Below are 17,067 nucleotides of genomic sequence, written 5' to 3'. Positions count from 1 at the left end.
TTACATTTAGGAAGTTACTGTACCTACCCAAACCTTGTCATTGGCTAGCTGTTTCACTTAATGTTACTAATACAAGTTCAATGCTCTCCAATATAAGTTATCTATTCATTTATTTACACACAAAACAAACGTGGTATAACAAAAAAAAAAGCAAGGAAAGTTAAATAACATTGTCCGAAAAGTAGTAAAACAAACACACAGAGGACTCTGTACTGTTTTAGGGCTGGGACCGTTCTGGATCACCCACATGGCGGCTAACACAGCCCAGTGGCCTGTAGTATACTGTAGGTAGAGTGAACCAGTGGCAGTGACCCACTGACCGGAAGAGAAGCAGCAGTGGAGGAGGGAATAACACCAAACAGAACAACACCCAGGGCCCCCTAGCAGAGGGTCACTCTCGGCTGGGTCAACAAAAAAACCTGGGACATGGGCCGGAGCTCCAGGACTACCAACCCTCTGGGGAGTGGAGCGCCTGGGGTGGATCCGGAATACGTCATGCAGCTGTTGAACGACGTGCGGAGGGTTGCAGACGTACTGCTCAGCCTTAAAGAAGCCTTTCACTCTGAAGGTGAGTCCCATCCCAAATGGCACCCTTATTCTGTACTTAGTGCACTACTTTGAACCAGGTGGCAACCTATAGGCGAGACCAGAAAGGAAGTTACAGTACTCTGTACTAGTACCTAGTGTGTGGCAGGCTGGTTGACTGGTTGGTTATCATGGTTTTTAGGCTAAATACAGTAGCATACATTTACATTTACATTTAAGTCATTTAGCAGACCTCATGCCAAGGTTTCAAAGAATAAGTAACGTGTGTGTGTGTGTGTGTGTGTGTGTATATAACAGTTGATCTTCCTGTTAAACCAAGTTATAACAGAAGCTAGTGCCAGTCAGATCCAGTCAGTCTAGCTAACCAGTGGAGTGTCAGCTCTTGGAGAGGGTTAAAATATCAGATCAAGATATTTATGATGGGAATTGACTGTATTTTATGTTTTTTAATAACAAAAGTTATAAATACAGTGGGGGAAAAAAGTATTTAGTCAGCCACCAATTGTGCAAGTTCTGAGAGAGGCCTGTAATTTTCATCATAGGTACACGTCAACTATGACAGACAAAATGAGATTTTTTTTCTCCAGAAAATCACATTGTAGGATTTTTAATGAATTTATTTGCAAATTATGGTGGAAAATAAGTATTTGGTCAATAACAGAAGTTTCTCAATACTTTGTTATATACCCTTTGTTGGCAATGACACAGGTCAAACGTTTTCTGTAAGTCTTCACAAGGTTTTCACACACTGTTGCTGGTATTTTGGCCCATTCCTCCATGCAGATCTCCTCTAGAGCAGTGATGTTTTGGGGCTGTCGCTGGGCAACACGGACTTTCAACTCCCTCCAAAGATTTTCTATGGGGTTGATATCTGGAGACTGGCTAGGCCACTCCAGGACCTTGAAATGCTTCTTACGAAGCCACTCCTTCGTTGCCCCGGCGGTGTGTTTGGGATCATTGTCATGCTGAAAGACCCAGCCACGTTTCATCTTCAATGCCCTTGCTGATGGAAGGAGGTTTTCACTCAAAATCTCACGATACATGGCCCCATTCATTCTTTGCTTTACACGGATCAGTCGTCCTGGTCCCTTTGCAGAAAAACAGCCCCAAAGCATGATGTTTCCACCCCCATGCTTCACAGTAGGTATGGTGTTCTTTGGATGCAACTCAGCATTCTTTGTCCTCCAAACACGACGAGTTGAGTTTTTACCAAAAAGTTGTATTTTGGTTTCATCTGACCATATGACATTCTCCCAATCCTCTTCTGGATCATCCAAATGCACTCTAGCAAACTTCAGACGGGCCTGGACATGTACTGGCTTAAGCAGGGGGACACGTCTGGCACTGCAGGATTTGAGTCCCTGGCGGCGTAGTGTGTTACTGATGGTAGGCTTTGTTACTTTGGTCCCAGCTCTCTGCAGGTCATTCACTAGGTGTGGTTCTGGGATTTTTGCTCACTGTTCTTGTGATCATTTTGACCCCACGAGGTGAGATCTTGCGTGGAGCCCCAGATCGAGGGAGATTATCAGTGGTCTTGTATGTCTTCCATTTCCTAATAATTGCTCCCACAGTTGATTTCTTCAAACCAAGCTGCTTACCTATTGCAGATTCAGTCTTCCCAGCCTGGTGCAGGTCTACAATTTTGTTTCTGGTGTCCTTTGACAGCTCTTTGGTCTTGGCCATAGTGGAGTTTGGAGTGTGACTGTTTGAGGTTGTGGACAGGTGTCTTTTATACTGATAACAAGTTCAAACAGGTGCCATTAATACAGGTAACGAGTGGAGGACAGAGGAGCCTCTTAAAGAAGAAGTTACAGGTCTGTGAGAGCCAGAAATCTTGCTTGTTTGTAGGTGACCAAATACTTATTTTCCACCATAATTTGCAAATAAATTCATTAAAAATCCTACAATGTGATTTTCAGGAAAAAAAATTCTCAATTTGTCTGTCATAGTTGACGTGTACCTATGATGAAAATTACAGGCCTCTCTCATCTTTTTAAGTGGGAAAACTTGCACAATTGGTGGCTGACTAAATACTTTTTTTCCCCACTGTATGCTTTATGAGTAGTTCATGATCTAGGGGGAACACATAAACGATAAGTGATTTTCAATAGGGCTTTCTCCATTCTGAATGTGGTCCTCTGTAGCTCAGCTGGTAGAGCATGGCGCTTGTAACGCCAGGGTAGTGGGTTCGATCCCCGGGACCACCCATACTTAAAAATGTATGCACACATGACTGTAAGTCGCTTTGGATAAAAGCGTCTGCTAAATGGCATATTATTATTATTATTATTATTATTATTATTATTATTATTAAACTGTTTCAATCCAACTCCAAACAAAAATATTTTTCATCAATTTCTGCACTTTTATCATAATTGCCACGCAGGGCTCCATAATATGGGCAAAAATCTAGGCCTAGTTATTTGGTGAACTGTTGGAATCATGGAAATAGAATGATTATTTTAATTCTATAGTTGGAATATCGTGGGCAGCATCTTGAATACATTGTTGTTTGACATGACAACGAATGAATAAGCCAGGGAGGAATAATTGACAGGGTAGGAACCAAATTGTTGGTCATGTTTCCAGGTGACCCTAATTAGATATTACATTACGTTTCTTACCTCGTGTAGCTAGCTGACATATTCATGCTTCACCTATTCCTCTCTGATAAGATACCGTTGCACAAACAACATGCTTATGTAGGCCTACACCATCACTGGTACCAGGCTGTATTAGCTAGCTAGCTACGTTTGCAGCTAACTAACGATGTATTAGCATTAGCAGCTAACCAGGCTGTATTAGCTAGCTAGCTACGTTTGCAGCTACCTAACGATGTATTAGCATTAGCAGCTAACCAGGCTGTATTAGCTAGCTAGCTACATTTGCAGCTAACTAACGATGTATTAGCATTAGCAGCTAACCAGGCTGTATTAGCTAGCTAGCTACGTTTGCAGCTAACTAACGATGTATTAGCATTAGCAGCTAACCAGGCTGTATTAGCTAGCTAGCTGTATTAGCTAGCTAGCTACGTTTGCAGCTAACTAACAATTGATTAGCATTAGCGGCTAACACAATTTATTTTAGCTAGAACTTGCTAAGAAAAGACAAACTAGCAGACAGTACGATACAAACTAATAGTGTAATTATAGAAGGCTTTTAGAAAGCAGCATGTCACCAACATCTTTCTGTATCCATCTGCCCATGCAGAGTGAACGGCAAGAAAGTGCTCTTGACTCCGTGGTCGAACAACTGCTCTCTCCTTGAGTGACAGGGGGCAGGGCTCTGTCTGTACAGGACTCTGTCTGTACCATGTTGTAAGAATATATAGGCCCTACCTCTAGCTACCATAGGCTTAGCCTATTTCAATCCAAACAAACGAATAAACATATTAACGTAGTCACAGGATGAAAATAGCTACAGAAGGCTCATCGGCTGTTAGTTTTATACTGTATTAGAGAAATTGATATTCTCTCTCTCTCTCTCTCTCCTGTCACTGCCAGTCTGTCCCGCTTGAAACCAAAACCACGTGTGGAGTGGAGAGGCCACTGTTTTCTCCACGGGAATTGAATGGTGGAAATATAAAGGTCACTAGTCCGTTTAGGGCTGTAAAGAGTAGGCCTGAGTATAGCCTACACCTCCTTAGCCTGTTCTTTACATAGGTGGATCACAGTGTTTGTCAGAAATGTTGTTTCTCCTTAAGTTGCTCGAATACCTGCGAAGTAGCCTGAATACTGTAGTAACAACCTTGTTATAATGATAATATTGTCCCTCCCTCCCCTCCCTGTCCCTCCCTGTCCCTCCCTCCCCTCTCTCCCTGTCCCTCCCTCCCCTCCCTCCCTGTCCCTCCCTGTCCCTCTCTGTCTCCCCCTGTCCCTCCCTCCCCTCTCTCCCTGTCCCTCCCTCCCCTCCCTCCCTGTCCCTCCCTGTCCCTCTCTGTCTCCCCCTGTCCCTCCCTCCCCTGCCGGTCCCTCCCTGTCCCTCCCTGTCCCTCCCTCCCCTCTCTCCCTGTCCCTCCCTCCCCTCCCTCCCCTCCCTCCCTGTCCCTCCCTGTCCCTCTCTGTCCCTCCCTCCCCTCCCTGTCCCTCCCTGTCCCTCCCTGTCCCTCCCTCCCTCCCCTCCCTCCCCTGCCGCTCCCTCCCTGTCCCTCCCTGTCCCTCCCTCCCCTCTCTCCCTGTCCCTCCCTCCCTCCCCTCCCTGCCTGTCTCTCCCTGTCCCTCCCTCCCCTCCCTGCCTGTCTCTCCCTGTCCCTCCCTCCCCTCCCTGCCTGTCTCTCCCTGTCCCTCCCTCCCCTCCTTGCCTGTCTCTCCCTGTCCCTCCCTCCCCTCCCCTCCCTGCCTGTCTCTCCCTGTCCCTCCCTCCCCTCCCTGCCTGTCTCTCCCTGTCCCTCCCTCCCTCCCCTCCCTGCCTGTCTCTCCCTGTCCCTCCCTCCCTCCCCTCCCTGCCTGTCTCTCCCTGTCCCTCCCTCCCTCCCCTCCCTGCCTGTCTCTCCCTGTCCCTCCCTCCCTCCCCTCCCTGCCTGTCTCTCCCTGTCCCTCCCTCCCTCCCCTCCCTGCCTGTCTCTCCCTGTCCCTCCCTCCCTCCCCTCCCTGCCTGTCTCTCCCTGTCCCTCCCTCCCCTCCCCCCCCTGCCGGTCCCTCCCTGTCCCTCCCTCCCCTCCCATCCCCCTTTTGTGCATACCCAGCATTCATATTACACTCTTGAATAAAGCAGACAATCAAATAGTTTATTTTGTCTTCTGTTGGCTACACTCATTACATTTTAGCTTTAAGACAAAAGCACAGAGTTGTGCTCAAGTAACGGTAGCCTATAAAAAATGAACAATTAACCCTCTAATACCAATATAAAAGTACAGTAGGCCTGCCTTACAACATTACTGACCTTTAAAAACTAGCAGGTTACCCCATAACTACCCTACTGACCTTTAAAAACCAGCAGGTTACCCCATAACTACCCTACTGACCTTTAAAAACCAGCAGGTTACCCCATAACTACCCTACTGACCTTTAAAAACCAGCAGGTTACCCCATAACTACCCTACTGAACTCTAAACATGAGGAGGTTACCCCATAACTACCCTACTGATCTTTAAACACCAGCAGGTTACCCCATAACTACCCTACTGAACTCTAAACATGAGGAGGTTACCCCATAACTACCCTACTGATCTTTAAACACCAGCAGGTTACCCCATAGCTACCCTACTGAACTCTAAAACATGAGGAGGTTACCCCATAACTACCCTACTGATCTTTAAACACCAGCAGGTTACCCCATAGCTACCCTACTGAACTGTAAACATGACTTGGTTACCCCATAACTACCCTACTGATCTTTAAACACCACCGGGTTACCCCATAACTACCCTACTGATCTTTAAACACCAGCAGGTTACCCCATAACTACCCTACTGAAATCTAAACACCACCGGGTTACCCCATAGCTACCCTACTGATCTTTAAACACCACCGGGTTACCCCATAACTACCCTACTGATCTTTAAACACCAGCAGGTTACCCCATAACTACCCTACTGATCTTTAAACCCCACCGGGTTGCCCCATAACTACCCTACTGATCTTTAAACAACCCCGGGTTACCCCATAACTACCCTACTGATCTTTAATCAACAGCAGGTTACCCCATAGCTACCCTACTGATCTTTAAACACCACCGGGTTACCCCATAGCTACCCTACTGATCTTTAAACACCACCGGGTTACCCCATAACTACCCTACTGATCTTTAAACACCAGCAGGTTACCCCATAACTACCCTACTGACCTCTTAATAAAATAAAGGATATAAGCTGAGGGCTGGTGTTTAATGAAGGCCTATTGTCTGAATCTACAAGGAAGTGTGTCAAAATGTGAGTGGCAGGATCAGGGGCCTCCTGCCCTGGGGAAGGCCTCCAGGCGAGCCCCCTGCTCCACCACATGCCCAGTGTTAGTTCGTTTTGATTAGTTTAACACTTTTTTTGGTTACTACATGATTCCATATGTGTTATTTCATAGTTGATGTTTTCACTATTACTCTACAATGTAGAAAATAGTAAAAAATAAAGAAAAACCCTTGAATGAGTAGGTATGTCCAAACTTTTGACTGGTACTGTATATATATATTTTCGGTCTTATTATCCTCAGTACTATCTAATTATTTTTCTATTTCTTTCTTTCATTCTATTTTGTATTTTCTTTTTTGTATTTCTTTTTTCATTTGTTTTGTTAGGTAGGTAATTCCTAAAGAGGATGAACCCTGGAATGGCTAACCGGAATGGAACCACAACCCCCACCACCCCAGTTGCCACTCCCCCTATAATTCCCTTTCCTTTCCAATACATTCCTCCTCTCCTCCTCCTTGTGCAGCTGGTTCTATCATATCGTCAGTCAGTCAAAACAGTGGGTGAGACTCAGACATGAACTAACCTACTGTCTGGTGCCAAACCCAAGCCCTAGACACACAACAGATTACTATAGAACTAGGCTACTACTGATTACTCCTCTTGCCAAGCCATAGGGCTTGTCCCAAATAGCACCCTATTCTCTCCATAGTGCAGTATTTTTTTAAACAGATCCCTATGGAGTCTGGTCAAAAGGAGTGCACAATATAGGGAATAGGGTGCAATTTGGGACGCACTGCAAAACCCACTAGCTAGCTGTGCCACTAGAGATCCTAGTTCGAATCCAGGCTCTGTCGTAGCCGGCCGCGACCGGGAGACCCATGCGCACAATTGGCCCAGCGTCGTCCAGGGTAGGGGAGGGAATGGCCGGCAGGGATGTAGCTCAGTTGGTAGAGCATGGTGTTTGCAACGCCAGGGTTGTGGGTTCGTTTCCCACGGGGGATGGAAAATAAAAAAATAAAAAAATGTATGCACTGGATAAGAGCGTCTGCTAAATTACTAAAATGTCAAATGTAAGTGATTGCTCCACACAGAGACAAGGAAACTTCCCATTTCAGCTGTTTCTGCCCACTGTGTAGCTGTCAACAACCCTGTTAGAATTCAGGGGAGATCCGTCATGCTGTTCATAGTGAAAGGATAATTCAGGGGAGATCCGTCATACTGTTCATAGTGAAAGGATAATTCAGGGGAGATCATCTTACTGTTCACAGTGAAATGATTGTCAAAGCTGGGACCGAGAGACTGAAAAACAGCTTCTATCTCAAGGCCATCAGACTGTTAAACAGCCATCACTAGCACATTAGAGGCTGCTGCCAGAAAATCACATTGTAGGATTTTTAATGAATTTATTTGCAAATTATGGTGGAAAATAAGTATTTGGTCACCTACAAACAAGCAAGATTTCTGGCTCTCACAGACCTGTAACTTCTTCTTTAAGAGGCTCCTCTGTCCTCCACTCGTTACCTGTATTAATGGCACCTGTTTGAACTTGTTATCAGTATAAAAGACACCTGTCCACAACCTCAAATAGTCACACTCCAAACTCCACTATGGCCAAGACCAAAGAGCTGTCAAAGGACACCAGAAACAAAATTGTAGACCTGCACCAGGCTGGGAAGACTGAATCTGCAATAGGTAAGCAGCTTGGTTTGAAGAAATCAACTGTGGGAGCAATTATTAGGAAATGGAAGACATACAAGACCACTGATAATCTCCCTCGATCTGGGGCTCCACGCAAGATCTCACCCCGTGGGGTCAAAATGATCACAAGAACGGTGAGCAAAAATCCCAGAACCACACGGGGGGACCTAGTGAATGACCTGCAGAGAGCTGGGACCAAAGTAACAAAGCCTACCATCAGTAACACACTACGCCGCCAGGGACTCAAATCCTGCAGTGCCAGACGTGTCCCCCTGCTTAAGCCAGTACATGTCCAGGCCCGTCTGAAGTTTGCTAGAGTGCATTTGGATGATCCAGAAGAGGATTGGGAGAATGTCATATGGTCAGATGAAACCAAAATATAACTTTTTGGTAAAAACTCAACTCGTCGTGTTTGGAGGACAAAGAATGCTGAGTTGCATCCAAAGAACACCATACCTACTGTGAAGCATGGGGGTGGAAACATCATGCTTTAGGGCTATTTTTCTGCAAAGGGACCAGGACGACTGATCCGTGTAAAGGAAAGAATGAATGGGGCCATGTATCGTGAGATTTTGAGTGAAAACCTCCTTCCATCAGCAAGGGCATTGAAGATGAAACGTGGCTGGGTCTTTCAGCATGACAATGATCCCAAACACACCGCCCGGGCAACGAAGGAGTGGCTTCGCAAGAAGCATTTCAAGGTCCTGGAGTGGCCTAGCCAGTCTCCAGATCTCAACCCCATAGAAAATCTTTGGAGGGAGTTGAAAGTCCATGTTGCCCAGCGACATCCCCAAAACATCACTGCTCTAGAGGAGATCTGCATGGAGGAATGGGCCAAAATACCAGCAACAGTGTGTGAAAACCTTGTGAAGACTTACAGAAAACGTTTGACCTGTGTCATTGCCAACAAAGGGTATATAACAAAGTATTGAGAAACTTTTGTTATTGACCAAATACTTATTTTCCACCATAATTTGCAAATAAATTCATTAAAAATCCTACAATGTGATTTTCTGGATTTTTTTCTTCTCATTTTGTCTGTCATAGTTGACGTGTACCTATGATGAAAATTACAGGCCTCTCTCATCTTTTTAAGTGGGAGAACTTGCACAATTGGTGGCTGACTAAATACTTTTTTTCCCCACTGTATAGACTGTATTCTATAATATTCTACTGTATCTTAGTCCATGCCGCTCTGTCATTGCTTGTCCATATATGTATATATTCTTAATTCATTCCTTACTTAGATTTGTGTGTATTGGGTATATGTTGTGAAATTGTTAGTAATTACTGCACTGTCGGAGCTAGAAGCACAAGCATTTCGCTACACCCGCAATAACATCTGCTAAACACGTGTATGTGACCAATAAAATTTGATTTGATTTGGATAATTCAGGGGAGATCCGTCATACTGTTCATAGTAAAGAGATAGACTAGCCAACCCTTAGTCTGTATAAATACTAGCCTATCACCTGATTGGTTAGTTGAGGCCAATCATTACTTAACCTAATTGTCACTTGTTGCTCTGTACACAGTGAGATTTTTTTACGTTTTTTGATTTTAAAACCAAACAAAGCCATTTTCTACTTGTCGACTAAAGTGGAACAGGACAGTTGCACCACAAACGGTCCCTTTGCAGCTTCTCTTGAACACAACTGCTTTAGTTTCCTGTATTACACAACCCCAGTCCAGAGACAGAAGCATGACAGATGCCTGCATCTAATGACATACTAACTACATTATTGCTGTCTTGTATGTGGGTGTCAGTGAAGTAAACACTAAAAGAATGGCATCCATTCTCTCTGCAGTGGGTGACCTAAGGGTCACCATGTAACAGGTCATAGTTCTAATTTAACTTGCAGATAAGATATGGCTGACATGTAGCCTAGAATCAATTGGGGTAAAATTCCAAACTCCCAAAATTCCAAGCTAACACCTTTTTCTAGTCTATAATTCACCTGTGTATATATATATAAAACACCTGTGCCACTTTCACGTCATGTCGGGAACTCGTAAATATGACCTTCCTACTGGGAAAAATGCACGTGAACGACCCTCCAACTCGTAATTACAACTAGGAAACTCGAGGTATGATCTCTGGACCCCGATCTTTCCCACATGCTGAAGTCTGACGTTATGTGCCACTGAAAATGGCAACAAACATGACTGGGATTTCGGCTGTCAATGGTGAGAATGGTTCTTGTGTTCCTTCCGAGCTCCGTGAACGCTTCAAGTTGTTTATTTGTTGTAAACAACTCGTTCCTCTGATCAAGCCAACATGATGTTAACACGGCGTTAGGCATAACAGGCTGATGGTGATCGCATGTCCTATAGGCAACTCAGTGGGGAACAATGGCTTCTGGTATGGACTTGAATGATGCAGCTGCCAGTGGTAACGCTGGGATCATTATTGTTTCAATTGATGTTAAATACAAAACTTTACTTGACAGATCTGTTTCTCTTTCATCTTTCCCAGAAAGCCAGGACGGCTATGACAACTACGATCTATTCTGCTTAATAAAGATCTGTTTCTCTCTTTCTCCTCTCTTCCAGAGTCCCATGATGGTCTCCCGCAGCGGGTACAGGAGAGGTTGGGAGAGCTGCTGCGCGTTCTCAAGTCTGTCATCGGCAAACACCAGACCCTCGACTCTGTAGACGTCCTCAGGGCCGCTGGCACCGTCATCTCTAAGGTCAAAGGTTAGTATCCTCTCATCTGCTCATCTTTTCTTTAATGATGTTTTTGTTTTTATTTATTTTAGTTAGAGAGGACTGTGAAGAGAGGACAGTGAAGAGAGGACAGTGAAGAGAGGACAGTGAAGAGAGGACAGTAGAGAGGACAGTGAAGAGAGGACAGTGAAGAGAGGACAGTAGAGAGGACAGTGAAGAGAGGACAGTGAAGAGAGGACAGTGAAGAGAGGACAGTGAAGAGATGATAATGAAGAGAGGACAGTGAAGAGAGGACAGTGAAGAGAGGACAGTGAAGAGAGGATAGTGTAGAGAGGACAGTGAAGAGAGGACAGTAGAGAGGATAGTGTAGAGAGGACAGTGAAGAGAGGACAATGAAGAGAGGACAATGAAGAGAGGACAGTGAAGAGAGGACAGTGAAGAGAGGACAGTGAAGAGAGGATAGTGAAGAGAGGATAATGAAGAGAGGACAGTGAAGAGAGGACAGTGAAGAGAGGACAGTGAAGAGAGGATAATGAAGAGAGGACAGTGAAGAGAGGACAGTGAAGAGAGGACAGTGAAGAGAGGATAGTGTAGAGAGGACAGTGAAGAGAGGACAGTAGAGAGGATAGTGTAGAGAGGACAGTGAAGAGAGGACAATGAAGAGAGGATAATGAAGAGAGGACAGTGAAGAGAGGACAGTGAAGAGAGGATAGTGTAGAGAGGACAGTGAAGAGAGGACAGTAGAGAGGATAGTGAAGAGAGGACAGTGAAGAGAGGACAGTGAAGAGAGGACAGTGAAGAGAGGACAGTGAAGAGAGGATAATGAAGAGAGGACAGTGAAGAGAGGACAGTGAAGAGAGGATAGTGTAGAGAGGACAGTGAAGAGAGGACAGTGAAGAGAGGATAATGAAGAGAGGACAGTGTAGAGAGGACAGTGAAGAGAGGACAGTGAAGAGAGGACAGTGTAGAGAGGACAGTGAAGAGAGGATAGTGAAGAGAGGACAGTGAAGAGAGGACAGTGAAGAGAGGACAGTGAAGAGAGGATAATGAAGAGAGGACAGTGGAGAGAGGACAGTGAAGAGAGGACAGTGAATAGAGGATAATGAAGAGAGGACAGTGAAGAGAGGACAGTGAAGAGAGGACAGTGAAGAGAGGACAGTGAATAGAGGACACGAAAGATAGGAGAGAGTTCGAGTCAAAGGGCACTGGATTCCAACCCATGCCGACTCTGGTATATATCACAGGAGGTTGGTTGCACCTTCATTTGGGAGGACACGCTTGTGGTAATGGCTGGAGCGGTATAGGTGGAAGGGTATCAAATACATCAAACACATGGTTTCCATGATGCCATTCCATTCGCTCCGTTCCAGACATTGTTATGAGCCGTCCTCCCCTAAGCAGCCTCCACTGGTATATATATAAAAAACGAGTTTAATGACTCCAACCTAAGTGTATGTTAACTTCCGACTTCAACTGTAGGGAAAAAAGTATTTGATCCCCTGCTGATTTTGTACGTTTGCCCACTGACAAAGACATGATCAGTCTATCAGTGAGAGACAGAATAAAAACAAAAAAATCCAGAAAAAACGCATGTCAAAAATGTTATAAATTGATTTGCATTTTAATGAGGGAAATAAGTATTTGACCCCCTCTCAATCAGAAAGATTTCTGGCTCCCAGGTGTATTTTATACAGGTAACGAGCTGAGATTAGGAGCACACTCTTAAAGGGAGTGCTCCTAATCTCAGTTTGTTACCTGTATAAAAGACACCTGTCCACAGAAGCAATCAATCAATCAGATTCCAAACTCTCCACCATGGCCAAGACCAAAGAGCTCTCCAAGGATGTCAGGGACAAGATTGTAGACCTACACAAGGCTGGAATGGGCTACAAGACCATCGCCAAGCAGCTTGGTGAGAAGGTGACAACAGTTGGTGCGATTATTCGCAAATGGAAGAAACACAAAATAACTGACAATCTCCCTCGGCCTGGGGCTCCATGCAAGATCTCACCTTATGGAGTTGCAATGATCATGAGAACGGTGAGGAATCAGCCCAGAACTACACGGGAGGATCTTGTCAATGATCTCAAGGCAGCTGGGACCATAGTGATCAAGAAAACAATTGGTAACACACTACGCCGTGAAGGACTGAAATCCTGCAGCGCCCGCAAGGTCCCCCTGCTCAAGAAAGCACATATACAGGGCCGTCTGAAGTTTGCCAATGAACATCTGAATGATTCAGAGGAGAACTAGGTGAAAGTGTTGTGGTCAGATGAGACCAAAATCGAGCTCTTTGGCATCAACTCAACTCGCCGTGTTTGGAGGAGGAGGAATGTTGCCTATGACCCCAAGAAAACCATCCCCACCGTCAAACATGGAGGTGGAAACATTATGCTTTGGGGGTGTTTTTCTGCTAAGGGGACAGGACAACTTCATCGCAACAAAGGGACGATGGACGGCGCCGTGTACCGTCAAATTTTGGGTGAGAACCTCCTTCCCTCAGCCAGGGCATTGAAAATGGGTCGTGGATGGGTATTCCAGCATGACAATGACCCAAAACACACGGCCAAGGCAACAAAGGAGTGGTTCAAGAAGAAGCACATTAAGGTCCTGGAGTGGCCTAGCCAGTCTCCAGACCTTAATCCCATAGAAAATCTGTGGAGGGAGCTGAAGGTTCGAGTTGCCAAACGTCAGCCTCGAAACCTTAATGACTTGGAGAAGATCTGCAAAGAGGAGTGGAACAAAATCCCTCCTGAGATGTGTGCAAACCTGGTGGCCAACTACAAGAAACGTCTGACCTCTGTGATTGCCAACAAGGGTTTTGCCACCAAGTACTAAGTCATGTTTTGCAGAGGGGGTCAAATACTTATTTCCCTCATTAAAATGCAAATCAATTGATAACATTTTTGACATGCGTTTTTCTGGATTTTTTTGTTGTTATTCTGTCTCTCACTGTTCAAATAAACCTACCATTAAAATTATAGACTGATCCTGTCTTTGTCAGTGGGCAAACGTACAAAATCAGCATGGGAACAAATACTTTTTTCCCTCAATATAGGTGCTGTATTGCGATTCGACACTGTGATCGTATTGTTATTTGATGTTCCTAACATATTGCTCACAATATGTCTGCTGCAGAGATGAGAGAGAGTGTGGGAACATGAGTTTTGATCAGTCATGGAAATAAAAGATAGAGAAACAAGCTATAGGAAGAAAGATAATGGAATTCTGGCTCTCACCTCATCCACACTTCTGATTAGTTCTTTGAATATATGACTTGGTTTTTCTCCAACTCTGTACTGTTGATCGTTCAGGAAATAAGATATTTAGGCCTACATATCATGCATATTCCCTATATAGTGCACTACTTTTGACTAGTGGCCTATCGGCTCTGGTCAAAAGTAGTGGACTATTTAGGGAATACGGTGATATTTGGGACGCAGGTCTGGAAACTTCTGGAACATTCTTGTGCTGAAGCCAAGAGAAGAATCTCCCCCTCGACGGAATGATCACATCTTGGTTTGTTGAAAGTGCCAACTCCCAACTCTAACAGATGTGTCCCAGCGCAGTCCAGAGTCAAAACGATCTTTCTTGATCAATCTTTCCAATCAACAGTATGGTTGAAGGAAACCGGGCTGTAGGCTGTCTATCATGCAGAAAATAGATCATAATAATATGCCATTTAGCAGACGCTTTTATCCAAAGCGACTTACAGTCATGTGCGCATACATTTTTACGTATGGGTGGTCCCGGGGATCGAACCCACTACCCTGGCGTTACAAGCGCCATGCTCTACCACAGGACCACATTAGAAGACTAAATAAGGCCTTGCTCACCAGAATGCCATAAATAATAGAATGACTGCTTCAATTTAGTTGACATCAGTAAAGTTTTCTGTGTCATATCTGCTTCTTTCGCGGGCAAAGATGTTTAGGGACCGGGGAGAAAAATCTGACAGATTTTCTGTGCAAAATTTCCAAATTACATCAGTTTGACCGGTTGTAAGGACATAGAAAGCTGTGAAAACGACCCAACATGTTTCTGATCAGATTTCAGTTCGGTTTGGACGCATGTGTCCAGGTTTCAGTTTCCATTTAGCCCATCTGAACAGTAGGCTACAGTTCCCTTGACGTGCCATAGGCCTATTTGAAGTCCCCGTCTTGTCACTTGTCGAATTTGTATAGCGCCTCACAATCATCACAGATATCACAGCAGACACTGCTATCATCCTGTTTTACCACTTCACCAAATCTTTCCCAACATCACTGTTCTGGCCCTCCCTTCTCCCAAACTTTTAACTCTCCATTTCACAGCTTTTCTCTTATTCAATTAAACTCTGACATTGTCCTTTTTTGCCTCAGTGGATCGATCGTAACTGTTTCTGCCCGTTTCCCAAAAAGCGTTTGGCGTGTTTTTAGTTAGACCCTAAAGCTCAGGCTTACTCACTAATGTCAGATAGCATCAAATAATGAAAGACAAACCTCATTCTAGCCTATACTGTAGATAGAAATTGAACAAGAATGATTGTTTTCTCTTTATTCAAACCGCCCTTCACCCACCCGCTGTTCTTCCACACTATGTAATGACCCTAAACCCGCCCGCCCTGCGGAAATAACCACGGGGACTGCGGGTTATGGGTCAACCCGCGCATCACTAACACACACACACACACACACAAAATATGGATGGGCAATTTGAAATATTTTCACTATTTTAATAATATCCTTAAAAAAAAAAAAATCTGATAGTCTAAATACATGTGGTTTGTATGTAACATTTTTGTCAGAGAGGGGTGCTGCTCTGCTTGGGCAACAGGGCGGGGGAAGGGCTTGTGCTGTGGAGGGAGGGAGTAGGTATACTAGTGCTAGTTAGACCAACATGTTGCTGCCATAGGTTATCTATCATACCATCTGGTGGTGCCTGTCTTGACTGCATCCAATCGATGTAAAGAAGCTAGCTACGCTAGCCAGCTAAGTTAGCCAACTAGCTAGCAAGGCTAATGGAGGCTATTTTTCTGCATCCCCGTCCTTGTCTACAACAACTGCATTCAGATTAAACAGCAGCCCACCTGTTGTTCGTTGTTGTTCCTTCTCATTAAGGTGGCTTCATTCGGTGCTTTTATATCCCATTTTACATATTAGAAATATAAAAAATAATCCTGAAGCAACAGGAAATGTGAATTATTATGTAAATTATAATTAATGGACATTTTTGTAGGGGATGATACATTTTCTGTTAGGGCAAATCAAGTCTGACATTTCTAAGTGGAAATTGCACTAGAAGGCTTTTTAAAACTCAAATACACTACAAGTTTGCATTTTCCTGCTGTACAGGAAAATTCTCAGCAACAAAAGTCTGGTCAAATTAAGATCCTACATCTGACTGTTAGTGTTGCTTTGATTGCCATGACAACAAGCTACATGGGCGAAACTTGTGCAGGTTACCGGTATGTCTTTTATGGAGTGCACGTCATAAAAACAACATTCAAAAGTTTGTTTTATTAAATTTAGAATGTCAAATGTCATGGTATAAACTTATGTATATAGAGAAGCTGATTAAACAGCATGATCATTACACAGGTGCACCTTGTGCTGGGGACCATAAAAGGCCACTCTAAAATGTGCAGTTTTGTCACACAACACAATGCCACAGATGTCTCAAGTTTTGAGGGCTCTTGCAGGACTGCTGACTGCAGGAATGTCCACCAGAGCTGTTGCCAGATAATATAATGTTAATTTCTCTACCATAAGCCGCCTCCAACATCGTTTTAGAGAATTTGGCAGAATGTCCAACCGGCCTCACAACCGCAGACCACGTGTAACAGTCCTCTGTCTTCTCTACAGTACTGGATACACCTGTCCTCTGTCTTCTCTACAGTACTGGATACACCTGTCCTCTGTCTTCTCTACAGTACTGGATACACCTGTCCTCTGTCTTCACTACAGTACTGGATACACCTGTCCTCTGTCTTCTCTACAGTACTGGATACACCTGTCCTCTGTCTTCTCTACAGTACTGGATACACCTGTCCTCTGTCTTCTCTACAGTACTGGATACACCTGTCCTCTGTCTTCACTACAGTACTGGATACACCTGTCCTCTGTCTTCTCTACAGTACTGGATACACCTGTCCTCTGTCTTCTCTACAGTACTGGATACACCTGTCCTCTGTCTTCTCTACAGTACTGGATACACCTGTCCTCTGTCTTCTCTAAAGCTCATTCCATACGTTGTTTTATAGCCTACCTTTCCTCTGTCTTATCTCACACTGTGAGGATAGTTATGATGTAAAGCTCCTTCCAATAAACAGTATC

At 44.5% G+C, this 17,067-nt stretch overlaps 1 protein-coding gene across 1 annotated transcript in view; it reads left to right on the top strand.

The window, feature by feature from the left end:
- Positions 1–426: 426 nt before the first annotated feature.
- LOC311115054 (rho GTPase-activating protein 29-like) overlaps positions 427–17,067 on the top strand; it is a gene marked incomplete at both ends in the record, with an annotated part of 69,916 nt that continues 53,275 nt past the window's right edge. Inside the window, 2 exons of the mRNA XM_084190267.1 lie at positions 427–568; positions 10,640–10,783. Coding sequence (XP_084046393.1) covers positions 427–568; positions 10,640–10,783 — 286 coding nt within the window. The remainder of the gene's footprint in view (positions 569–10,639; positions 10,784–17,067) is intronic.

This window comes from Coregonus lavaretus, assembly GCF_964263955.1.
Source record: "Coregonus lavaretus genome assembly, contig: HAP1_SCAFFOLD_321, whole genome shotgun sequence".
Classification (NCBI taxonomy): Eukaryota; Metazoa; Chordata; class Actinopteri; order Salmoniformes; family Salmonidae; genus Coregonus; species Coregonus lavaretus.
This window is presented reverse-complemented; position numbering and strand designations above follow the sequence as displayed.